Consider the following 27,771-nt stretch of genomic DNA (forward strand, 5'->3'; position numbering starts at 1 on the left):
AGTAATGAAGCTATGGATTAGATGTATCAGTAATTCACAGTGCCTTATGGTCTTACTATCTTTCCAAAGTACTTTTATTCACAGGGAATGAAAATAACACTAGGTAATCTTATTTTTTTTTCTCTATTATGTAAAGCCAAGTAAATCATAAATATGTTATTTGTATCCTTCAAGAATCTGCTTTGTGGTCCTGTTGTTCATATGACATGTCTCAGCAAGGTCAAGGAGTAGGCTGTGTATCCCTCCAGGCATTTTATCTCATTTTAGAAAGGATGCTGATTATAAATCATCCAGAAACACTTTTATTCCCATTTTCTCATTAGGGCACTGTTCTGCCAAGCCCATTTTTAATAGCCAACCATTTATATATGTTTTTAAGTATGTTCTAAAATATTTTTCTTCCTTGAGCTCAGGGTCAGAGACCATGAAATGCACCTATGATCGCTGCTGCTTCATCTGGGAGATAACTCTGAACTTCAGGATAATTTACTGTTAGCCTTTGGTGTACTCTTACTCTTTCGGTAGATTGATGCTTCTGTATCTTTACATATTTTAGTTTAGGCTTTTGAAATCCTGCCCATGCAACTATTTGAACTGTGTAAATTTTAATGTGAACCATACAAAAATGGTTCAACTTCCCATGTTTCATATTCTTTTTATTTAACATTTCACATTACTTTTTTATTTCTTATGAAGTTAAAAGTTGTGATGTTGAGCCAAATTTCAGAAATAGTATTTTTCAGGACAGAAATTTGGACTTGTAAAATGAAACTGAAAGTATTAGAAGATAAAATCATGATTAGTTAAAGTTTCGTATTGATAGGTTTCTTAACCTGTATGACAAATTTCTGAAGTTTCCAGACTATTTGCAGTGGGGCAGGATAAGAAGGAACGTGTTCGTATGTTAGCCTGTATGTATGCTTTTATATAATAACTTTTAAATCATTTTATAGAAAATCTGAACTATTTTAGATAGAAGTTGCCAAAGTAACTCTTTCAATAGTTGATAGTGAAGTAATGCCAAATTTTGCTATGTAAACAAGAAATTCTTCAGTGAAAAGAAAAACATTTTTAATTATATTTCTAGTTACTTCTGAGTATTTCATTCATCTGTGAGTATTCCCATTTTGCAAAATACTGTCTCCTTGTGTAACATTGATGTAGCATTTGAAACCAAGAAGAAAGTAGCTGTTACAAATATACAGCTTTACGTTTCAATAAGCATAATGACATATACTAGAGTAGTATTATGTATATTGGAATATTTGAAAGTTACAGTTTCCCGTCTCAAACTTCCTTGTATATTCTGAATCTTACTCTTAGGAATTTTTCCTGACAGAGGAATTTTTTAAAATTTATTGTCAGTTTTAGAACATGTTGGTTAGTGATCTAGAGCTGATGTCCACTTGGAATTAACCTTCTAGTGAAAAACAGGAACATACCACTATCTGTTGTTGTTATTACACTGGATACACAAGGTAAGAACTCATAAAAAAGGTAACAAAGAATCAAAGTGGAGTAATTAGAAGCAAAAAAGTCTGAAAATGAAATGTGCCTGCTATAAGTTTCTCTGTCATTCAGTAGATTGTTATGAGTCTGTGGATGTTGATTAATATTTAATAGTTTACCTTTTAACGTTCTTTGGCTTTAAAACTAGTACAAAATGGAGTAGTTTTTAACTGAATATGTCTGATATTTATAGTATGAGGCTGTATTTGGCAGATGTGCAAACATTTAGATGAGGTCTGTGTGGGACTTCTGTTTAGTGTTTGTTACAAAGCTCATTGCCAGCACACAAATATGTATGCCTAAGAAAGGCTTGGAAGCCCAAATAGCTGAAATCTCAGCAAGGAGGAAGCTTCTCTCTTTATCATAATGTTGTGGTTAGGGTAGGTTTTTGTTTGGTTTTTGTTTGTTTTTAATAAACTTGTTTTTCCAGCTTTATTACTAGAATTTGTTGGGAAGAGTGCACAATAAAATGACTCCATGGTCTACTGGCTAAGTTCTTTGTGTCACAAAAGAATTAAAATAAAAATCAGATTTAATCAAGCCTCGTGAATGAATAATCAAGTTGTGCATTAAATCTTAATTACTTTTTCTAAAATATAATACAATTATTTGAAATCGTTGTAGCGAGGCAGCACTTACATTAGTGCTACTCAGGGTAATAATAAAAACATTTCATGTTCACTAAAATGGTTAATTGTGTACTCTTTTTAATTCCTTTCATTTTTTCATTATCTTTTATATATTGGATTGTTTACATATATTTTTTAGCAGAACTACATAGAGAAAAAATGTTTCAGAACCTCATGGATTTGCACACTTTGATATGCTTCCTTGCACTGTGCAGCAACACAATAATCAAGATGTCTTCAGTAATTTTTAACCTTATATACACTGTTATGTAATTTGCAGTTATTTCATGTGTCTGATCCGACAAATGAATCTTCTTTGCAATTGATGAAAGAGCATTTGGTAGCTTTGGAAATGCAACATCTAATGAGTTATGAAGATTAATAGAAGTGTTCTCTCTTGGAACGAAAAAAATAAATAAATAATTACATAAGACTGTATCTTGGAGTTCCTTTTTTAGGTGGGGCTTTGATATATCATTATATTATTTATGAAATGACCTTTACAATTGATACTGTACTTTTTCTATAAGGTTCTGCTGTTTTTATGTTTATTTATTTATTTATTTATTTATTTTGTCAAATGCCCTTATGGTAATGAACAGTTTGCAAAAAGAATAAGCCCATGGAAAGAAATACCGGAAAGATGTCTTGATTCAACCATGTTCTTCCCAGAAGTAATTCTAAGGCTAATTTTTTATTTTTATTTTTTTAAGTACCATTTGAAATAAATTTTGTGAAATTTAAGGAAGTTTGAAGGTTCATGTAAATAGTAGTATATAATAAAATAAAAGTAAAAATAAATAAAAATAGAAATAAAAATAAAAAGCAAGTAATAAAAATATTAAGCAATAAAGCAAACAAAGGTAATAATGTGGATCAATAAAGTGTAAGATTATTTTCATCAAAAATATGTATATTATTTTTTAATTGTAAATTGCAGGAAACATTTCATGGACATACTTATTTTTTGGAGGATAGCAGAGTTGAATCTAGCTGCTATAAAAGGTTGTGTTTGTTTTGTTTGTTTGTTTGTTTGTTTGTTTTGGTTGGTTGGTTTTGTTCTTTTTGCCGCCCCCCCCCCTCCCCTTTTCGGGGGGGGGAGGGTGGCAGGGGTGGGGAGGGAGGATGGATATTGGTTTGGTTTTATTTCATTTGATTTGTTCTTTTCTGGTGTGAAGAGTCCTCTCTCATGCTACTAAGCATGTCAATCTGGATATGACCTGCCTCAGACTTCAAGGATCTTACCAATAAATAGTAAGAGTAGTTATTAAGTATCTCAATGATGATCAAAAGTGGCATTTGTGATGTTGCATTGAATGACAGTGTTTTCATCAAAACATCTATCAAAAGAATAAACAAACACAGAGGCATAATCTGACTCTGCTGTCAAGCATGTATGTATTCTGATCCAGTCAAAGATTTTGTTTGCACCATGCCTACATGTACACAATTTTTTCCCATGTAATTGCTGAAATATTAATATCAGTGTTATATGACATATATGACTGTATAGGTATAGTTCCTGCTAACTCTTGTCTTGGATTTTAATTTATGCACTAAAGAATCAAACTATTGTGATAAAATCTATTGGTGTTTCTTTTACTTAGACTTTTACTTCACAGTTTAGAGTTCCATATGAGTTCAAATCCACTTAGAGAGTGGGACTTGAATCTAGATCTTCTACAACTTGAGCTCTAACCTCCAAAGTAATTCATCTGTATGTGATGTATGCAACAGCAGGTTTTCTAGGCCTCTTTAAAAGCAACATATATTTTCTAAACCCTTAAGTGTAGTGAATTGCCACAAAAGAATCATCTGCTTAAGGTAAGAGGTCTGAATCCATCAATGTTTTACGGTCTGCTTTTGTGAACTATAAATGACAAGGAAAAATCCTGTTTGTAATGGAATTCTTCAGAATTAAAATTTCCATTTGCAAGGATTTATTCTAATTTGTTCTGAAGACTTCATGGATTATCGCAGTTCCTTGTTTATTAGCCTTGCCCGATTAATAGTAATTTGTCAGTCTGGAGAAGAGGAGGCTCAGGGGCGACCTCATCGCTCTCTACAGGTACCTTAAAGGAGGCTGTAGCGAGGTGGGGGTTGGTCTGTTCTCCTACGTGCCTGGTGACAGGACGAGGGGGAATGGGCTAAAGTTGCACCAGGGGAGATTTAGGTTGGAAAGAACTTCTTTACCAAAAGGGTTGTTAGGCATTGGAATGGGCTGCCCAGGGAAGTGGTTGAGTCACCACTCAGTCCCTGGAGGTCTTTAAAAGACGTTTAGATGTTGAGCTTAGTGATATGCTTTAGTGGAGGACTTGTTAGTGTTAGGTCAGAGGTTGGACTAGGTGATCTTGGAGGTCTCTTCCAATCTAGATGTTTCTGTGATTCTGTATGCATTTGGTATTCTTAGTGATTTTTTATAGTGATAACCCATTTGATGTAAAAGGCTAATACTGAGTTATAATAGTGTCTTGAGTATATTTTAGGGTGCTTTTGCATTCCAATTAAAGTCCTTGGGATGAAAAAAATGTTTATACCTTGGAAAAAAATGTTATTTCTTTGCATTGTGCATTTAATATACTATTGCATTTAAAACATTAATTTTTTTATTTTTATTTTTTTTTTTTGCTGGTGCTGGTGGTGGTGGTGTTTTTTGTTTGGTTTTGTTTTGTTTATTTCCCCTCTCTGATAGCTGTTTTTGCTTTAGAATTATTACATGTATTTGTATTGCCTTTTTTTTTTTTTTTTAATCCCTTGTAAGGTATTAAATACTGTGTTCCTAATTGCCAAGACTCAGCTCTAGTTCATGCTGTCCTAGCTTTCCAACCTCAATTTTTGTAGATCATTAGTTTTATGTAGATCTGCTCATTGCATATAGAGCCAATGTTGCTTTACCTTTTATGGCATGACAATTTGAACATAATATATCTAAACTGCTGCAAATTCCTACTGTTTCTACTTCTGTGTTTAAGATGTTCAGTATTTGTTCTGAACAATGCAGCTTGAATATCCATGTTTTCTGCTTTTGTTTTTGCTAGGAAACAGTGTTTCTAAGAAATGGATTTTAGTTTAATTGCTCAAATACATCAGTTTGATAGTTCACTGATAAATTATTTTTACCCTTTGTGTCTATTTTATGAAAATAAATATCTATAAGTACTTTGAGAGTCTTGCCTATTCCAATACACTGTTTTATAAATCTAGAAATTTTTAATGCATTTGTCTTTGTTAGAACTTCTATATTTTTCTGTTGTTACCTAAAATAGCCTTGATTATTAATATTTTCTTTTTTTCTGAAGACCCTAATTCATCACTTCCTCTAAATTCTAGCGTCTTTTTTAATTCAATTAATTGATTCCAAAACACTTCTAAGTATGATATGCAACCTGGAACCAAATCAGAAAGTCTGTTTAGTATATAGGTTCAACAGTAGGCACTAGTACACTGATAATACAAATTTATTTCTTCTCAGCCTTTTCTCTTGTCTTTGTTCTAGCATTTATGTATGTTCTGAAATATGGAAATATATTTTTCACATGGAGTTCTGAAATAGTATGTGGAGCAATTCTAGCCTTATACATTAAACATTTAAATTTCAGAGGATTAAAAAAGTTACAGTAGTATATCGAAAATAGACATTTCCACTTTTGAAGTTTGCTTTTGTTGCACAACAATTAAGGCTCAAATTCTCAAGCTTGTATAAAACTAAAAATAATGGACTACTTAGGTTTAAGAACTTATAAGTAGGATGAGATTCACATTCTTATTCACTATGTTGTAGAATTGGAAGTGGCCCCTTGAAGATGCAAAACACCATATATACAGCTTTTTTAAATTAACTTGCCTTTTAGAAACAAAAAATATTGACTGAAAATAAATCCAAAACTGATGAATTTTCAAAAAACATTTCAAATTATTCCAAAGATAAATTACCTTACTGACTTGAAAAAAAAAATCTATTTGTCAGCTTTTAATCAGTATTGTATCTTATTGCACTTAAATTATTTCTACAGTATTTCACATACTGTTCACACATAGGTTTTTATAGTTTATGGCTGCATCAGTCTCTCATTTGATAAACTGAAAAGATTTTTGTTCCAATTCCTTCCTAATATGTTCAAAAGTTAAAATTCTATTTCTTTCATTTCATTTTAATTTTATATGTCCAAAGATTGCATTAGTCCTTTAATTCACAATATTCATTTGGGAATTCAGGTAAAATGACCATCCCACAGTTATATTCTGAGTATTTTGTAGACTTATAACTTTCAAAACACCATCCATCCATTTTGGAGACATTTTTATTTAAAATCTCAGTAGGAACTTTATGCACTTCAGTAAGAAACAGATTCAGATCTATCAATTATATAAATCCTGTTAAAGAGCATAGCATAGTGAAATGTCATACCTTTCAGAGGTATGTTAAGTTACAGTAAAAGAATGATGACAGGATTTGTAATTACAGGTCATAAAAGTCAAGGACAGAAGTAAACACTTAACATCTTGGGTTATGTATCCTGAAGAGAAAAGTTGGAAGCCACCTTAAGTAAATAAATAAATTAATTAAAAATGTTCCTTTAATTTCACTGTAACACAAAGTAGTCTTTCTAAATTAGACAAGCACAGAAGTCAATATGTCCTTTTCTGACATATCTATTGACTGTAAGTTTTATAGATTCATATATATATATTATGTATATGTATAATATATACACTCCCTAACTAGCATGTTATGTGTGCAGCTATGTGATTCATATTTTTTCAATCCTGCTATGGCTAGTAATGTCATAAATCCTGAGCGTACCACTTAAACTCAGTTAGAAAAAAAAAAAAAAAAAGGTGACTTCATATACTGATGGATTAAATGGTCTTTATTTATTAATCTTCATTATAAAATGGTAAAATTTTCTTCCTCCTATTAATCATCAAGAGAAACAATGGGCACTGAACCTATATGAGGTTAATGAGCTAGAAAACAATTTATATATTATTATTGAACGAATATTTTATCTATAGTTTTAGCTGACAAAAGTAAGGTAAAATAAATGGAGAGGAAAAAAAAAATACAATTGTATTTTAACTAAATATTGTGTGTAAAATATCTGCTAGCCTTTCTGGTTTATTTTTCACAAAAAAAATGTGATCTGATATGTTAATCCATAATGTTATTAATTTAATTTTCCACTCTTTCTTTCTTGGCATGTATTCATATCTCAGTTCTCTTTTCTGTGATTCTGTTGTTCTGTGACGATATCACTATAGTATCATCATATATTTGGGAGGTCTTTTCTGTGGTATGTATTGTCATGTGACTTTCATACCATATGGCATCTTTGGCTGTCTGCATATCAAGGGGAGGAAATTTTTTTTTTGTAGCTTCTATCCTACCAATTCAGTTTATACTTCGTTTTATCTTAATGCTATAAAAATTTACATATAATAATTAGTATTGTTTAGTTTGATTAGAACATGCATCTGCTCCTGAAAATGAAGATGCTTCAGGTTTCTTTTACTGTTTACTCTCATTATAATGACAATCCATTACCAGTAATTAGATTATTGTTTACTTCAAGACCTTAAACTGAGCAGTAGTCATCTGCCTTCAGCAGCATCTGTATGCACCTACCATCTGTTCTTCCCAAGTGGTCATGAAGGATCATTTGTAAAAATTTCTTCCTTTCACTTTGTGAATGGTGCCTAAGATTTCATAATATTGGCTGTAAGCAAATTAGCAACTTTCTTGTGTTTAGACACAGCTTAATATCCTTTGTAAATAATATTTTTATGTATCGGGAAGGATTAGCTTTCAAGTAATTCTTTAACCTTTTAGAATAATTTCCATAAGAAATGTGTGATACAGAAGTTACATGGCAATAAACTGAAAATTTCTGTAAGCTTGGAATTAATTTTACTATCAGTAAAATTTAGAAATATAGGTTGTATGGATGCAACCTGTTGCCTAGGCATGCAAGATTACATTTAAATTATTGATACATTAGGTAGGTCCATTTTTTCTATCAATAAAGTAAAGAAGTAAAATGGCATGGATAATGGCAGTTTAACATGTACATCTCATTTATATTATTATTAAAAAAAAAAATAAAAATATATGCTGAGAGAATCTGGTTACAGTGTAATAATCCTGGGACATGACCAAAAGTCAACTTTCACACTTGCATATTAGAGAAGAATGACCCATTTAAAATTCTTTGATTGTATCTGTTTTAATGGTATTGAAATCTTTTTGTATCCCTTGGCATTACTGCAAAATATGTAAGGTAGAAGAATATTGTGTAAGTTCTGTATTTTGTAGTCTGAATTTTCTCCCATTACTATTAACTATTTAGTAATGAACTTAGGGATGGAAGACTCTATAAACACATTTTTATGGCAAACCTGTTTGGTAAATATAAACACTTTCCATATCCAAACAAACAGGAAACATCTTGCATTTTATATCTTAGTTTGCTTCCTATAGCAAAATGTTCCTGTTTTTTGTTTGTACCATTTTTGTTTGTGAGCAAGTGGATATGGATGTTGAAAATGTAGAATTTCTTGCTGAAACTGTAGAATACACAAACTAATGAGAAAAAAAATAAAAACAATCAGAAAAGGCAAAAGAGAAGAATATTATTAAACTGATGGTATTTAAACTCTAAAACTTCTTTCCCAAAAACAAAGCAAGGACAGGCATGTGATAGAATTATTATCTCTGTTTTGTGTTTTAGCTTATTCCTTTTCTTCCTCCAGACTCTGAATACAACAGAATATAAGAAATATAGAGAGGAAAGAGTTGTGTACTGTTGTGTACAACAGAATGTATATTTTATTATTTGGTAATGTTTTCTAGCTTCATATAAGCATAATATAGATAATAACTATTATTAGTTAATATGCAGTTCTTAATCTAACTGCAAGGTTAATGATAAAACAAGAGATGAGCAAATGAATATGGCTCCAGTGTCCATTCTGTTCATTCTTAATGTATTGTTGCAGGGCTTTTTTGCCTTTCTTACTTTTTAAACACATAAAATAGAAGAAAACTTAAGCATAAAGAACTGTGTAAGCATAAGTTATAAGAAAGGAAAACACTCCGCAATATTTTCATTAAAATTTAAATTTACATTATTAAAGTGCTGATCCTTCCTAATTAGACAATTTTCATCAGGGTAGCTAAAGATTGATCTAGTACACATTGTAAGCTTTGTTTCTGGAAACTAGAAAGATGAAAAATGTTCACTTAATTCTTGAACGGAATTGATAATTTGAATGAGTTACTTTGGCTTTATAAAGCTGAAGCCACATGCTCACATTAGCATTCAATGAGCATGCTTTATTTATGAGTAAAAATGTTTTTTTCTGTTAAGGATTCTGAATATACTACAAAGCGTATATTGGAAAAATAATGGTTGTCCATTTTTAGCATAAATAAAGGAAAAATATGAGAAAATAAAAGGCATCTAATGATCTTTTATGAGGACAAATCAATTTTAAAATTATTTTCAGGATGAAAAGCTAATATTTTGCTGATAAGACAATTTTCTGCTTAATAATTATCTTTTAAGGAAAAGTCATATTTTATTAAAATGACTAATTAACTCACTGAACTACTAAGCTAATAGTGAAGGAAATACACTAATTGAATATTGATAGTATGAGTTTTTAATAAGAGAACAAATTTAAATAGCAATGTGTGCTTCCCATATTCCTTAGCAGCAATTTAAATGCAAATGTACAATACAAAAAGGAACCTCCATCTACGCATGGAAGGAATGTAGGCATTCTGGAATTCTGGAATATATGCACATGTTAGGAGAAGGTTTTTTTTTTTTTTTTTTTGATCCAGAAACCAGGCTAAGAAAAGAGACAAACTAATGTGGAAATATCGGTTATTAAAATAGAGGTTAAAATCCTGTTTTTTTGAAGTCAATGAGTTCAGCAGGGGCAGATTTCAAACAGTGTTAACTTTCTTGAAGTGAGAATTCAAAAGCAGTAATTTCTAAAAATGTTATTTCCTTAGTCTTAGGCTTTGCAACTATTGCAAAACCCACTAGTCCTCTTGGAGCAAAACATATTAAAGATTTTTGTGCAACACAAACCTTTTTTCTAGGAATGTAATGCATGGACATAGTATTGAACAGAGCTCTCATTGAAATGGCATTTGTTTGACATAAGGTTTGGAAGACTTTCTGTACTATGAACATGCATGTACATCATGCACGTACACCCTGCATGTACATCATGCAAGGGTCCTATACACAGAATATACAGTAACAGCATGAAACTGGGGCTGATGGAAATTTTTGCTGAGAAAGAGAATCTGGGATAAAATAAAGGTAAAATTTGGATTTTCATGTCTTTTTTTTTTTTTTTTCTTTTTTTTTAGTAGTAGTTTAGGAACTAGTTCAGCTTGTGTGTAGGCCTATATGTATGATTTTTGTAGTCAAAGAGGTATTCACACCAAAAAGGAAAGTCAAAATTAGATGGTGCTTTGAGGCATGTGTGAATAATAAATTGGAACTGTTCTGTACATTGTTTCCAGAAAGCAATATTGATATTCAGAATAGTCCTTATCTTCTGTAGAGAAAGACCTAATATCCAATTTTCACATACAGCTAGATATTTCACACTGCTATCATATTCATAGCTCGGTAACCATACTTTCCTTTGACATTTCTAATTTATAACATAGGCAGTCATCTAAATAATTCAGATTGATTGTTTTCACTTGCAAAGTAGAGAAACCTGAAAGACTATGAAACGAAAACCTAGTCTTTTTCTAGTACCATCTAACTATGCTTCCAGAAGGGGGAATGGAAAAGCTGATATCAAACTGACATCTGGACATATTAAACAGATTCAGTGCTATATTGCATATCAATACTAGATTTAATTCCCTAGCGTTAGTTGTGTCACTGCATACTGTTACTAACAAATAGTTTCCTAAGATGAAAATCTAGTAAGGAAGCACTAGCATCAGAAGATGAGCACAATACAAAGAAATATTGGCTACACCACTCTTCAGCTGGTATTGTGGGTTACTACTATTATGATTAGGTTCCAATTTATTTTTTTTCTAATACTGTACTGAAATCACTGTCTTTCTCACAATTTGTCCGTCTCTCTAGTTGAAAGGAAACCTTTTTCTTTTGTGTCCTATTTTATTTCCCTTGCTCTTACTACTTTCTAATTATAATAGCCACCAAAACTGTGAAAACTGGTTTCTCTATGTGAATTAAAGCAAGGACTGAGCAAGGGACTTTCAATCTTAATTTATAATAGCAGTTATAATAACCAGTTTCTTCACAATGGTGCAATTTATTATATCTCATAGCTAAAAGTGCTGAGAAATTGTTCATGTTAAAATTTGTATAAAAATGAAGCTTGGAAGTGCAGAAAAGAAGAAAAGCAAGAAATTGACTTTCCCACTGAACTGTAATCCAAGGTTAGATGTAGTTTATCAATTAATTACCAGCATGGCTTTTAGAGATATGGGAATGTGGTGACTGAGAACAAACAGGAAATACATACTGTGTTAGCCTCTAAAATTTATTCAGTGAATGATTAAGTTGTGTTGTCCGTTTCAGATTTGCTCTTTTCTTACAGCAGGTCATCTTCAATTGTCCTTTATTTTAGCCATTGAGAAATGGCTGAAGAGACTGAAGAGACTTATTTGAGATGTAAATAAACACAAACTGCACAGTCCAAGTGCTTTCAAGTAATCTGAATGGTCAGATGTCTGTCATTTTTTCTTCTCTTTCTTTTGATTAATTTATAGGCAAGAGCCAATTCATCTTCTGAGTTTTTGGTTTCAGAGTTTCTGATTTGACAAGTGAATTGAATGTTTTCTGTCTTGTCATCAGTACAAAATTAGGTGATGAAGGAAAGCATACTTGAATAGTTTTAAGACATTGATAATTACTACTATCAAAATGGCCTCAATATTCTGTCTGACCTGTGTTGCAAATGCCATTAATTTTTAAAATGTGCAGTTCATAGAATAATAGAATCATTTGGGCTGAAAAGGACCCTTAAAATCATCAAATCCAGCCATCTACCTAACTACCAAGTCCCCCACTCAGCCATGTCTGTAAGTGCAACATCCACACATCTCTTCAGGTATGTGGTCTACAGCACTCCCCTGGGCAACCTTTTCTAAAGCCTAACCACCCTTTTTTTCTGTGAAGAAATTCTTCCTGACATCTAATCTAAACCTCTCCTGGCACAATATGAGGCTGTTACCTTGTGTCCTATCACCTGAGAAAAGAGACCAACACCCTTCTCTCTGAAACCTCCTTTCCTAGTTAGAGGGAGTGATGAGGTCTCCCCTCAGCTTCCTCTTCTCCAAACTAAACAACCTCAGTTCCCTCAGCCACTCCTCATATGTCTTGTTTTCTACTCCCTTCACCAGCTTCATTGTTCTTCTTTGAACATGTACCAGCAACTCACTGTCTTTCTTGTAGTGAGGGGCCCAAAACTAAAGACAGTATTCGAAGTGCACTCTCACCAGTGCCAAGTACAGAGAGACAATCATTTCCTTAGTCCTGCTGGCCACATTATTTCTGATGCAGACCAGGATGGCATTGGCCTTCTTGATCACATGGTTGTGCCACCTGATGGCTCATGTTAAAATGGCTGTTGACCAGCATCCCCAGGTCCTTTTCTGCAAGGCAAATTTTCAGCCATTCCTCCCCAGACCTATATCGCTGCACGGGTTTGTTATGACTCAAGTGTAGCACCTGGCATTTTGCCTTATTGAATGCCATACAAATGGACATGGCCCTTCAATCTAGCCTATCTAGATCCCTCTGCAGACCCTTCCTACCTTCAAGCAAATCAGCACTCCTGCCCAACTTAGTTCTCAGAACAGAGACTGGAGGTTCTTAGTGACAGACCTTGTTATCATTTTATAATAACATCCTTCAATACATGTTTATGCAACAAGTCATACATTCTGAAATTTGATTTGATTTGAGATTAAAATGTATTTCGAGTAGGAACTATGTATAACATACATTAACCTTGTCATACTTTTCATTCTGTTTCAAAACCTAAGATTTTTCTTAAACACTCACAGCATTAACAGGGAAGATAATCTTCATCTCTGTTTTAGGGATTTTGTTTATTTGTATGTTTTGTTTTACATTAGAGATATCTGGAATTCTCACCAGAATGTATCAATGATTTCTTTAGTAGCAGTGAGAAATTCTCATTTGTAATATGTAGGCAACAGTTTGGACACATGGGAATATTTCCAAAAGGTCTATTTTCAGGTGTGAAAAGTCACATTTTTAGCTCTCTTGAACTGTGATATTGTGTTGGCTTACTAAAGACTCTCATATAATGGGCATTAGGTAGTCTTGTGTGGCTTGAAAAATCAGTTATTCTTGAGTTTTCAGTCAGCATTGATGTTAATCCTCATGATTTTCTACTATATAACCTCTAGAGTGATATGCTTTTAAATACTGGAAGTCACAGTCAAACTCTAAGCACTGCAAAATATGTACATATATATATATTTATGCATACATAAAGTTACTTTACTTTTTTTTTAATTAAAACTTTAATGGTTGGAAATGTAGTGCTCATGCAGTTCTTTAAAATTATTATAAACTGCAAATGCTTGAAGTAAACAATGATTAAAATGTATGACTCAAAACTATGGTTGCTGTGTTGGATTTTTTGTAATTTGCAAATATCAGCTACATAAAATTATGTGCTGCATGTTGCAAAGCACCATATAATTACTGTCAGGAGTGACACGACTCAGCCTGCAGAATGAGAAAGCTGGGCTTTGGGTTGTTGTTTCTTCTTTATTCTACTATAATAGATGTGTTTATATATTAAACTGCCAGGCAGTCTGATTAAATTATTATTGTTGAGATTGCCTTCTTCAGAGCTTAATGTTTTTGTAATAGCTGGGGTGCTGGCGTTGTTTTGTGTCAGTATTGTTAGTTTTTTTCTAGCACCAAGAACAACAACAAAATCCTAAGTCTTTTCATTTCTGATGTTGCTGAAATACACTTGCCTCACATCATGGAAATAGAATTCTGGATTTGTTGTATTTTTTTATCTTTAAAAACATAACAATATACTACAGGCTGCTTGACTTACCTCTACCATTGCCTTACCCTATTGACATCTTATGCATCCAAAAAAGTTTCTAATTGCTTTGCCAATTTTTTAATCTAATGTGAATCCTAAAATGACTTGAGTTAACAGCGATAGGTTCTTGGCAAAAGGATTAAATCCCAAGGTAAACTGTTTTAAGAAAAGACACTGAAAAAAGTCAGGTTTCATTTGAGGTTATGTAGAAATATTAGAAAAATCTGTGAAAAAGCTCTTCATATTCATTCAAAAATATTTTGAATGAAACTCATTATAACACATGAAAAAATGGTATGGGGCACCAAAAAGGCTGAAAAATAATTGCAACCACAATACCAAAGACAGACATATTGCAATTAAGTAACTTATGAACTTAGTTACAGAATAAGATATTTAAAGAGGTTAGGTTGGATTTTACTGTGTCCTTTGTATATGTAGTGGTTTTCAAATGTACTTATGGAGGCTATAATAGTCAACAAATATGAGGTTCCCATAACACCTTGGCTATGTCTCCTGGAATATTAATAAGCCCTTTTGGAAGATACAAAATATCTGAGGAAGAAAGGAATAGAAAGAAGAGGTTGTTTATGTTTTTTTTGTTGTTGTTTTGTTTTGTGTTGATAGGTCAGATTTTGTTTGGAGTCATCATCTTAATACTTAGTGGCTACAGCCACTAAGTCTTTTTCCATATAAACAACAAATGAACAATATTCAAAATAGATTGATTTATCTAAACTGTCTTTTTCTTGTAAAGCATAGCTATGTATAAATATTTATACTGTATTTATACAAAACAGAATATTAAAATTAGAATATTAAATTATTTTCCTTAAAATAATGTTACAAAGTCATTCTCTTTAGGCAGTCAAGATCATTAGGCAGTCACAGTGTTGCTTGAAGTGTGTATTTCTTTCTGACTCAGCAACTGATTTAAGAGAACAGTCAGTTTTCTGAAATATGAGAGCAAAGGGGCGTTGATATTTTATAATGATACAAAAACCTAGGTGATGCTGCCCATGTTAGGTTGTGAAATAGCTGTCAAAATGTATTCTGTGAAACCTTAAAAAAAATCACCAGGTGTTTTCTAAAACTAATATATCTCATGTATCCTTATATAAATAACATTCAGTGGTGAATAAAATATCTGCTGAACATATGAGGAATTAATGACAATAAAATGTATGACCATAGGGCGTAGAAAATTACAAAACAAACATTAATCGATAACACTACCATCCCTAACCTTCTTTGATGTAAACCAAGTGGACAGGTTAGAGCAGGAATCTAACTTTGATAGACCTTTTGTTACAATATTTTTGTCTCAGTTTACTGCTAAGGGATTTTCTTTGAACAGGCTTGCCTAGCCAGCATAAAAGTATACTCTGCTATTAAGCCTCAATTTTGCATCTCATATGCTATGGAAAGAAAATGTACCAGAATATACTTTAGACACTTTCCTAAACTCTATTTGGGTTTCTGCCTTTTTTTTTTTTTTTTTTTGGTAGCATATATGCTTATATATTTGATTGGTTTTTTTTTGTTGTTTGTTTGTTTGTTTGTTTTTTGTTAATAGAAAGGGAGTAACAAAGTCTTATCAGAATTTGTATTTTCTCCATGTTATTTGAAAGAGAGACATTCCTTAGTTAAGGACCAAGCTAGTGCAGTTTATTAGTTAGAAATTACAAGTCATGTTTCAGTTATATAGGAAAACAAGTAAAATTTATAGGAATAATATAGGAAAACAAGTACAAATTTGGCAGAGCAGTTTAAGATTATAAATTATAAAATTGAACAATGGAAGTTTGAGGAAAACTTTTGATTTCAAATCCATTAAATGAAGATTTAGTTTGACTCTGTGGACATGCGTAAGAAAGCTAGGTAAGCAAAAAAAAAACCAACAACCTTGACAAATAATGTGGGTTTTTTTTTTTTTTTTTTTTTTGGGGGGGGGGGGGACATTAGACCAGAGTGGGGAGCAGGAGTTGTTTTTAAATTACCTATTAGAAATGTAGGATTTGGAATTAATGTTACGAATCAGATAATAAATTTAGAGATTAAAAAAAATAAAAAAAAAAGATGGAAAAATATATTAAAGTAATATCTTCCTTTTTGAATATATTAAAGTAATATCTTCCTTTTTGAATGAAAACATTTAAACTGGCAATTGTTTTTTTATTATTATTGTTATTATTTGTTTGTTTGTTTTTTAATGTTACCAAAGGGTATATCTCTTTGTGGGATTAATAATTTCCAAGAATATTGATGTGATTTCTACTGGAATTAAAATAGTAATACTACTAATATATATATATATATATTTTCTGTATAATAGCACTAACAAAATTCTTGAGGTTTACTTGTAAGAGATACTGCATGTAGAAGAAGGGTTCTTTCTAAGCAAATAGCATTTTCTAGGCTCATATATTTGATTTCTTGGAGAAATTATGCTAAGTCAAAACTTTTAAAAGCTTGTCACTTAAGACAATTAAATAAAAAGGGAAAACAATCCAAATAATACCTAGTAGTTATGTGTATCTTATCTGTTTAGATCTTGCCCCTTATAATTCTGCATAAAAACTGGAAATATCTCAGAGGTTAATGAACGGCAAAATATTTTGGCAGGAATGTATCAATATGACAAGTGCTGCTTATTTTTACTGTAGAGAATTAACGTACCATTTTTATTTCTTGCCTGCAGTATTTTATGCATATCACTGTGGACTACTCCTGATTATCCTAGACTGTCTAACTGAAATGAGATATTTACTCACTCATTGGCTCAGAACCCCCAGCAGTGTTTTGCTTCTGTGAAACTGGCATTAATATTGCCCATTGGCTTTGATAATTAAATTGTACACCTGTTCAAAAATAAGCACCAGATTGTTAATGATTCTTGGCCATCAAACTTTCAGTAGTTTTCCAACAATATTTCTCTTCAAATTATCAGAACATTTTTGTATTCCTCTAATAGTTACATGAACTATTCCAAGTCTTCTATGGCAAGGTTTTCTAAGGTAAAACCTAGAGTATCTGTATTCTAAATCAATAATGCTGTAGATGAAGTGGTAACCTATTGAAAAGAGGTCATATTAAGGTTTTCTTTAATTAATCATCTCCTAAGTAATCTTAATAAGACATAATTCATTTCAGTTATTTCTACAAGTATATAACAGGTCTGTGTATAAGTAAATCACAGGAAGTTAAAGAATTCTAGTGAACTGATATCTGGCATATATTCTCTAAGAATAATAAATTGTTTTATTTTTTAATTGCTTGTTCCTGGATAGCTATGATGAAAATACTAGAAACAGGGCATAATAAAGAATAAACTATCCCATACATAAATGTGATTATTTATTAGCTTTTTTCTATAGCAGACATGATCATACTGTCTCACCACTAACGTGTTAGAGCCTTAAGTTCAATCCTTTTCTTGCATATTCCTTTACTATATGTGGCATTACAAGATTTATGAGCTTTGTGTTTTGTGTAGGACCTTTCTACTAGGTCAAAATTTCATTGCACAAATTAATTGTTGAAGGAGCAAACAAATGCAGAAGTGACTAGTACACTATTTTTCCTTACCCTCACTCTCTGACTTTATTACATTATTAGTATGATCCATACGTTTTTAGTCACTAGGAGAGCAGAAAGCAGTATAACTGGGCATTTCCTGAGTATCGTATAAAGTATAGTGTCTCCTAAACAGCTAATTTATTACTGATTCCTTGTGGTTTAAACAAATTCAAGAGCATGAATTCTTTTGCTGTCTGTGTAGTCTCATCCTGCTCAGTTCTGCCTCAGGTCGTTCGTCCTCCCAGACCCAGAAGCATAAGTATGGCAGCATGTAAGTCTGTCGTTTCTGTTCCAAAGTGCCATCTGTGTGATACTCTGAAGTTGGTTACTACATCTGGCAACAGTACTGCTTTTCCTAGGATATGCAATATTCTTACCTTGCAGAACTAGAATCTCAATAGCTGGCACTGCAGTGAGATGAGCATTGCATTCACTTGTGCCTTCTTCATGATATATTCTAATAGATTCTCCTCAGGCTGCACATCTGCTGTCTGGCTGAAGGCAAATTTATGAAACAATCCATTCAAAAGAGCATAGCCAGTATTTTTTTTTTTCTGCATCCTTCACCCCCTTTTTGTATGCACCCTCCTCCTGCCATACAAAGAATTAAGGATCCTTGACCTGTTCCAGCACAAGTCTTACTGTTTTCTTTATTCAAGACCCTTATTTTTAACTTCTGTTTTGATTCAGTTTGTCTCAAGGTTCTACAAGCTTCAGATACATGTGGATGAGAATATATATATATATATATACATTGTTCAAACCACAAAATGATTAGACTGTTCCTATCTGTTAGTCAAGAAATTAAGTGTAACTGACACAAAAGCACTATGTAAGCATCTCTCTGTCATGTCCAGAAGTATTTTTATTTATTATTATTTTTTTAAAGACTTCTCTGGTTGAATGTTGCACCGATCTAAGCTGCTTTCTGTCTGGAAGTTGTAGTTCACTCTACTTGAACAAAAAATGCTACATAATCTGGAGAAGACACACAAATTTGGTATAGAGACAGAAATGTAGAGTTGCAGAGGGTGTGGTGTTGAAATTCTGTTAGATGAATAGTAAGCAACTTGCTTCAGCAGCTTATTTCACTAATCTGATATTAAAGTCATTACATATATTTCCATTTTTATGGCAATGACTTCCAGAAAGAAAGAAAACCTCTACCGGGATGTGAGTGGCTTCATGTTATCTACCCTGTGCACCACTAGGTATCTATGTGCAGAACACTGATATTTCTGTTTACCTTGTTCCTCTCTCTACTATATTATATCTCTCTACTATATTAATGTGGCCATAGTGCCTCTATTCTGGTTTGTTCCATGTCTTTTGTGTCTTTTGAATTGTGCTGTGAAGCCTGTGAACTTACACCAAATCTTGTTTTCTTTACTTCGATTGTGCTATTTTACCTATAAACATTATATCTAAGGCTACTTCTCCACAGAATCTGTACTGGGTGTACTGTACCCTGAAATCATAAGTCCTTCAACTAATCCTGTCTTTAAAATGTCTGATATACATTTGGATGTACATTTTGGATGAAAAAGGTTTTAATTAATACTATCAATATCCGTTTCAGGTACAACAACTGCTATAATTGTTTTTTTGTTTGGTTGGTTGTTTATTTGTTTTTTTTTTTTTTTTTTTTTAAGCAAACCAATATAAAAATAATCTTTTTATGTATACTGGAAAACTTAAAAGAGTCTGATCCATCCAATGTTCTGAATATCAAGATTTGTCTCTCGTGTTTTCTATGAACTGTTCATTCATGCTACCCTACTGGAGAAGAGCTTTTCAACATTTATGGGTACAGTTTTATTAATGTTCACAGAGGACTTGTAGTGCAATTCTTTTTCTTACCAGGAAGGTCTTTTCTAATCTACTAAACACAGAAACAAAACCGTACTCATTGCACAGCTTTATTTTTCATTATTTTTAGAAAGCTGCAGCTTTCTTAATACCCTCTGTGACTTCTTCTGACTTAAAGTCTAAAGTGATTACAGGAGATGAAATCTTGGCATCCTTTCCATATAACCTGCAAGAGATAAGGACATGAAGCTATGACATCCTGTGCAGTGTGTAATAAAGCATACAGTTATATGGTCACTGATGAAATTAGAATGGAAAGAATGAGACAATGACAAAGCTGACTGGTGGATGAAAAACTGAATATAAGCCAGCAGTGCATTTTTGCCAACCGTATCCTGGGCTGCATCAAAAGAAGCATGACCATCAGGTCAAGGGAGGTGATTCTCCCCCTCTGCTCCACTCTTTTGAGACCCCACATGGAGTACTATGTTCAGCTCTGGAGCACCCAACATAAGAAAGGAATAAACCTGATACAGCAGATCCAGAGGAGAACCATGAAGATGATCAGAGGGCTAGAGCACCTCTCCTGTGAAGACAGGCTGAGAAAGTTGGGGTTATTTAGCCTAGAGAAGGCCTGGGGAGTATCCTTTCAGTACTAGACAGGTCTACAGGAGAGAAGTGGAGGGACTCTATCAGGAATGTAGTGAGATGAGCATAACATCACAAGGGGTAATGGCTTTAAACTAAAATAGAGTAGATGTAGATTAGACATTAGGAAGGAATTCTTCACTCTCAGAGGGTGGTGAGGCACTGGAACAGGTTACCCAGAGAAGTTGTGAATGCCCCATCCCAAGGCCAGGTTGGATGGGGCTTTGAGCAGCCTGGTCTAGGGGGAGGTGCTGCTGCCCATGGCAAAGGGGGTTGGAATTTGGTGATCTTTAAGGTCCCTTCTAACTCAAACCATTTTATGATTCTTTGATTTATGCATTTCAAAAGAGATTAATTGCTCTTGAAAGGGAACACCCAGCATTTTCTTGTTGAACTTGTTCTAAAAGCAAAAACATATTCTGAAATATAATCCTCATAAATAAATAAATAAATAAATAAATCTGTATTTTTTATTGTTTTATAACTTGCATTTGGGTACTGTTCCAATTCATTTAGGAATTTTTTTTTTTGATTCAGTTTAGTTTGGTTTCCAACTTTTCAATCTTGCCTAATATCTGTAAATACAATAGATGAATAGCTTGTGACAAAGCAATTTCAAAGATAACAAGAGTCAAGCATTCAAAGTCCAAAACAGATGAGACTGAAAAATGTGCTAATGCAAGCTCTGTAGTATTGACTTACAATCTAGCTCTTGAACTCTTTCTTCTCTTTTACCTGTCCACTAAAAATGACAACATGTATTTGAGGAAGTGTACTGGATAGTGCAAATGGTGTAGGAGAAAAAGTTTAGAATTGTTTCATTTTCCTTTTTCCTAAATTCTATTTGGTAGCAATATTGCTATTGCAGCAATTTAAATGAACGAAACTCACTGTGTAGGTATCAGTTTCATTTCTTAAACTAGAGAACAAACTATAGCAATCTTACTAGAAGAAAACATATAAATCTGGATGGACATGAGTCTTTTTTTTTTTTTCTGGAAAAATTAACTGTATTTTTCCCCTATTATTTTAAGGTTATCTATCTATCTATCTATCTATCTATCTATCTATCTATCTATCTATCTATCTATTTATTTTGAAAGACACCAGTATGTTGATCTCAGGACAGCAATAGCACTATGCAGGAAAGTATTGCCAGCTCTCTGTACTGCTTGTATGTGCTCTGTATTCACTTTCATATATTAATAAGATGCAAATGTATGAGTAGCAGTATAATAGCATTGTCTAAGAAACAAATTTAATTGTTAAAGACTTAATTAAGATAATTAACAATATTTGGGCATCTTAAGCTCATTGGTGATGAAGTATTGGGCATATAAATCTTTCTAAATAGCTGACTGTAGTACATGGTGCACACAGTAAGTACTCAGTCAACTTATAAAAATGAGCATACACAGAATGACAACACTTTACATTTATCAAACTCATTTTAGAATTTTAATATTAATAATAATGAGGTATATGTAATCACATATATATATGCTGTTACTTTGTTTTATACATAAACAAAAAAATAAATATGAGCCCCTATATTAGAATACCATCTCTCAGATTTAACTCCAGCAGTGTCCTTGTAAAGTAATTATAAAGTAAAATGTTATTATAATATTTTTTTTTAAAAAGCCTACTTTGTGGTTTCAACTAGTTTATCTGAAATTTAATCTATATCCATTACTACCAGTGACATTGGAGATCACCCCCACCATTAACTCCATAACCTTCTAACACTTTCTCAGGCTTATTTCCTTAGACTGAATGCACATGTACTGGTACAAAGCACAGCACAATTGCACACTGTCAGGGGAAGCACATACTAGTACAGGAAAGACACTGTGCTTGCACTGTGACCCTCAGAGTAGGCAAGAACAGGAAATGGGACCTTCACCAGCTAAAAGGCATTAGAAACACCTCTGAGTTAAAAATGAACCAAAAGTAAATATACTGATTAAAAGCTACAGTTTAAATAGTCAAATATAAATTTTAAGTCCCATGAAGACTAAACTTAAAAATAAACCTCCCTAATTATTTCATGCTGTCACTACAAATGCAGATATGACTGAAATATCTGCAAATGTTTTCCTTTATTCACAGATTTTTTTTCTAATTTTAAAACCTTAAATGCCAGTCCTATTCAATAGAGACTATGCATATGAATATTTTAACCATTTTATTTCATGAAACATTTCTCAAATATTTCAATTAGTCTATTTTGCAGCTAATATCAACAATTTAAATAAAATTGCATGAATACTTTTTAATAAAAGCTTAAACAATCTTATTTTTAGGAACTGAGTACTCTAGTAGTCTGGAATCTATACATTTGCTTTTAAAAGAGTTAAATATATATAGTCACATTTACAACACCTGAAAATTGATAAGACCAAGAGCTGTTAAAAAGTTGATTCAGAAAAGCGCCATCCCCAAATCTTAAGAACTAGGTTATATTTTCCTAAATGATTGTCAGCAATCTTGAAAAATGTCATAGAATCATAAAATCATAGAATGGTTTGTATTAGAGGGGATCTAAAAGACCACCTAGTTCCAACCCCCTTGCCATGAGTAGAGACACCTTCCGCTACACCAGGTTTCTCAAAGCCTCATCCAACCTGGCCTTGAATACCTCCAGGCATGAGGCATCCATAGCTTCCCTGGGCAGCCTGTTCCAGTGCCTCACCACCCTCTGAGCGAAGAATTTCCACCTAACCTCTAATCTAAATTTCCCCTCTTTTAGTTTAAAATCATCACCCCTTGTCTCACTCCTGACAGAGTCCCTCTCCATCTTTCCTGTAGGCCTCCTTTAAGTACTGGAAGGTTGTTATAAAGTCTCCTCAGAGCTTTCTCTTCTCCAGGCTGAACAAGCTCCAACTCTCTCAACCTGTCTTCACAGGGGAGATGCTGTAGCCCTCTGAATTTGACAGGGTTTTCTTGATGGCTCTCCAAGATATATGCACACACAAAACCAAAACAAAGTCTTTTGCAATGTTCTATTTTACAACATTGCAGTGTTTATATTGTTAGAAAGTTCAATACATCATATAAACAAAACAAGTTGTAGGATTAATACCTCATCTAATAAAGAGTTGTAATAACGTTACTATATTTTCCTCTAAAAATGATTTTGTGCTTGACACCACAGTCTTCTTCAGGCACTGCAATGGTTTTACAAGATGTCTATGCCAATTAAGCCAGTATGTTTTTAAGGGGAAGATTTCCCCCACCTCTCAGATAGTATCAGCTATTTAACAAGCATATATGTGCAGAAGGCTGTTTGGAAATAGTCTATCTGCATAACAGACCATGTTTAGCATTTGACTTAATCCTGGATTTAAGAGCTTTAGGCATCACTTCCAAATGTTTTGTTTAATATAGTGACTGTCTGGTTTTCCATGGAAACATCCAATCTCTTTTAAGCCTTCCTACCGCATTTGAGAATGTAACCCTTAGCATCAACATTGCTACACGTTTGAAATATACCTCCTGGTGATGGGAGCCTGCATGCTATAATCTCAGCATCTGTTGTTTACAACATAGATTATCTGTGATAAAGATGCTAGGAGCCCAACAAAGAGTATTATATGCTTGAGTATACACAAATAATATATATACAGTGAAGACTATTAGATACATTATTCTCATTATTCTCAAATGAATGATTCTCATTCATTTTATCCTCTGTTGAACACACATTAACATTGGAATACATATGCCATTCCATTACATTTCTCCAGCTTCTTCTGGCTGTTATTTTTAATGTAGATATTTCAACAACTCTAAACTTCTATTATTCATGGTTGTTATGTTAGAAATGACAGCAGCTATTACATAAGTTAAAGCAAAGTAAACCCACAAAATCCCAAGTAACAAAAAATAATAATTTAAAGATATTTTGAGTTTTATCACTGGATAGAAATATGTTTGTTTCTCAAATTGTTTCCTAGGTTCATTAAAATCACATCACTGAGAATACAGGTTTAAATTACTTTATAGATCAACACAGAAGATGGTTGTATGACCTCACTACAATGAACTAATATTTTGTTATTTCCTTGTTAAAAATAAAAATAAAAAATGCAAAGAATTGATCATACATAGCATCAGCCACTCTTCTGTAACTTCTACTGGGAATTCCTAGCAAATTTTGCTGTCATTTTCAGCAAATCTCCTTTTCTCTCCACAGCACAACCTAACATTCCCCAACAAATGTACTTTTCAGCTTCCCTTACTATCTGCTAACCTACCATGTGTCGTAGATTTGTTTGTTTGCTTGTTTGTTTTTCTGTGCCGAGCTCTGTAAAAGTATGTACAGTTTATATGTTCTAGCTGAGGATTTCCAAATATGGTGAGAAAAGCAGTGTCAGCACAAAGAACCCTTTTTTTTGCATTCGGTATGACTGACTATATAGGTCATTGAGGCTAGAAGTAAGATCAAATACTGACTAGGGAGAACAACGTCCCTAATGTTAATATATATATATATATATGTATATATTAATTAATATAGACAAAATATGTGATAATTTGAATAGAGGGATTATAGTCAATACAGACAATAGCATATTACTGTTACAATATGTCAGAAACAGGGGATAAGCTTGGCTTTTCCACTCAGTTTACCTCACATACTTTCTTTTCCTTTGCTTGGGATAGGAAGAAGAAAAGATTATTCTCTCTTTTTGTCTTCAGGCTAAATCTAGAGGTTGTGGATATTCTTTATTTGCTACTGGTTATAGTAGAGTGTCTCTAGCTTGAATAAAAGACCAAAAAATGCCATACTGCAGAAGGGAAAATGTTGGAGTAGGTATAAGAAATTTTGTCTAGAATACTAGCTGTAGTAACAAGTTTATTTTAAATTGTTTTTGTCCTAACAAAGGGAACCCATTTAGTTTCACAAACATAAAGATTTCATGCTGTGGTGGTTTTACTTGGGTGGGCAGCCGAGCTCCACCACAACTGCTCTCTCACTCCCCCTCCTCAAAGAGGAACGGGGAGAAAATATGATGAGAAGGGCTCAAGGGTTGAGATAAGGACAAGGAGATCGCACAGTAATTATTGTGACAGGCAAAACAGACTCAGCGTAGGGAGACAGTAAAATTTATTACCTACTACTAACAAGCTAGAGAAGCGAGAAACAAAGGAAAGAAACCAAAAGCACCTTCCCCCCCATCCACCCTCTTCCACCTCCTCCCCCCGAGCAGCGCAGGGGAATGGGGGAATGGGGGTTACGGTCAGCCTATAGAGCTTCTTCTCCGCTGCTCCTTCTCGGTCACTCTCGTCCCCTGTGCTGTGGGGTCCCTCCCACAGGATGCAGTCCTTGCTGAACCGATCCGACATGGGCTTCCCACAGGTAACAGCTCTTCAAGAACTGCTCCAGATATGGGTCCGTACCACAGGGTCCATCCCTCAGGAGCAAACTGCTCCAACCTGGATCCCCCACGGGCAGCAGCTCCTGCCAGGTCACATGCTCTTGCGTGGTCTCCTCTCCACGGGCTACAGGTCCGGCCCGGAATCTGCTCTGGCAGGGGTCTTCCACAGGCCACAGCCTCTGTTGGTGCAGGTACACCTGCTCTACCATGGTCTCCTCCATGGGCAGCAGCGTGGAACCCTGCTCCACCGTGGTACTCCATGGGCTGCAGGGGGACAGCCTGCTTCACCATGGTCCTCACCACAATCTGCAGAGGACTTCTGCTCTGGTGCCTGGAGCTCCTCTCCCCCTCCTTCTTCACTGACCTTGGTGCCTGCAAGGCTGTTCCTCGCTCCTCTCACTCTCCCAGCTGCTGTGTGGTGCAGCATTTTTTTTTTCCCAGTCTTAAATATGCTCTCACAGAGGTGCAAAACAACATCGCTTATTGGCTCAGCTCTGGTCAGCAGTGGGGCCCTTACCTAACATGGGGCAGCTTCTAGATTCTTCTCACAGAAGCCACCCCTATGGCCCCCTGCTACCAAAACCTTGCCACGTAAACCCACTACACGTGCTATTGCACAACAAGTGAGACATGAAGGAGAAATGCAAAGTCCTGCACATGGGGAGGAACAACTACAGGCACCAGTACATGCTAAGGACCACCGAGATGAAAAGCAGCTCTGCAGAAAAGGACCTAGGAGTCCTGGTAGACATCACATTGAACATGACACTTGACGCTAAGAAGTCTACTGGTATTTTTGTCTGCACTAGGCAAAGCATTGCCAGCAAGTGAAGAGAGGTGATGCTTCCCCTCTACTCAACTTCGGTGAGACAACACCTGGAGTATTGTGTTCAGTTCTGGGCCGCCAGAGGGACATGACATAATGGAGAGTCCAACAGAGGTCTACCAAGGTGATGAAGGGACTAGAGCACCTCTCCTGTGAGGACAGGCTGAAAGAGCTGGGATTGTTCAGCCTATATAAGAGGAGACTCAGAGAGGATCTCATCAATGTGTACAAACACTGAAGGCAGGGTGCAAAGTGGACAGAGCAATGTTCTTTTTAGTGGTGCCCAGTGCCAGAACAAGAGGCGATGGGCACAAAATGAACTAGAGATTCTGCCTAAACATCAGTGAAGCACTTCTTCATTGTGTGAGTGACAGACTACTGGCATAGGTTGCCCATAAAGGTTGTGGGGTCTCCCTCCCTGGAGATCTTCAAAAGCTGTCTGGTCCTAGACAACCTGCTGTAAGAATTCCTGCTTGAGTAGGGAGGTTGGATCAGATGATCTCCAGAGGTTCTTTCCAACGTTAAGCATTCTGTGACTCTGTGATGAAACTTGTAGTCAGTAGTCACTCTAGGGAAAACCACAGCAAAGACGAAAGGGGAATTAACAGACAAAGCATCTCTGAAACAGTGAGGGCACCATGGAGGCCCTCAGAATGCTGTCAAAGATGTATTCCCAAAGCAAGAAGAAAGTCTGGACAACAGAAAGTTACTTAACTAAAGATAAGCGAACATAAGTTAACTTAGTTATCTTCAGTAAACATAAGTTAAGAGGGGCTGTTTGAGATGAGGAAGGACCAGGGCAAAGTGAACAGTTTTCCAATGCTTCAAATAAGAGTGGGAAGAAAACAAATAACAAATGAGACCCTGTTGGCAAGGTTTACTCCCACAACCTGGAAGGAATAATGATGTAAAGCTGGTCACATGAACTTATGTAGAACTTATCAGTACCTCCATGGGAGAATGGTTTAAAAGAAATAATACACACACACACACACACACACACATTTCTTGAAATTAAATTTGACATCTGTAAATAAAGTTACAGGTTTCAGATTATACAAAAAATTGGTTGTTTTAATGCTTATGCAGGCAGTGGTCTAACTTAATGTTATTTAACCTTATAATGAATCCTTTCCTTCCCTAATAAACATCAAACATTGATGCTCAGCCAGTATTTGTGTATTAATTACTCTGAATTTGCTTTCTTTTCCTTGTTTTCTTGTTTACTACATAAAAAACTTCAATGAGGATTTGCTCGAATTTCTTCAGACATATATGCACA

General features: G+C 34.1%; 1 protein-coding gene across 5 annotated transcripts in view; it reads left to right on the top strand.

Moving 5' to 3' along the window:
- CCDC102B (coiled-coil domain containing 102B) overlaps positions 1–27,771 on the top strand; it is a 166,511-nt gene that overhangs the window by 119,840 nt on the left and 18,900 nt on the right. The window contains exon 6 of one of the 5 annotated variants that reach the window (XM_083821901.1): positions 26,473–27,643. The exons of 3 other annotated variants lie outside the window; for them this stretch is intronic. In XM_083821901.1, the coding sequence (XP_083678027.1) occupies positions 26,473–26,586 (114 nt within the window). In that variant the 3' untranslated portion in view covers positions 26,587–27,643. Of the gene's footprint in view, positions 1–413; positions 27,644–27,771 lie in introns of those variants that run through there. One more of the 5 variants, XM_083821888.1, reaches the window with a different exon arrangement.

The sequence above is a fragment of the Anser anser genome (genome assembly GCF_964211835.1).
Source record: "Anser anser genome assembly, chromosome: 2".
Taxonomy (NCBI): domain Eukaryota; kingdom Metazoa; phylum Chordata; class Aves; order Anseriformes; family Anatidae; genus Anser; species Anser anser.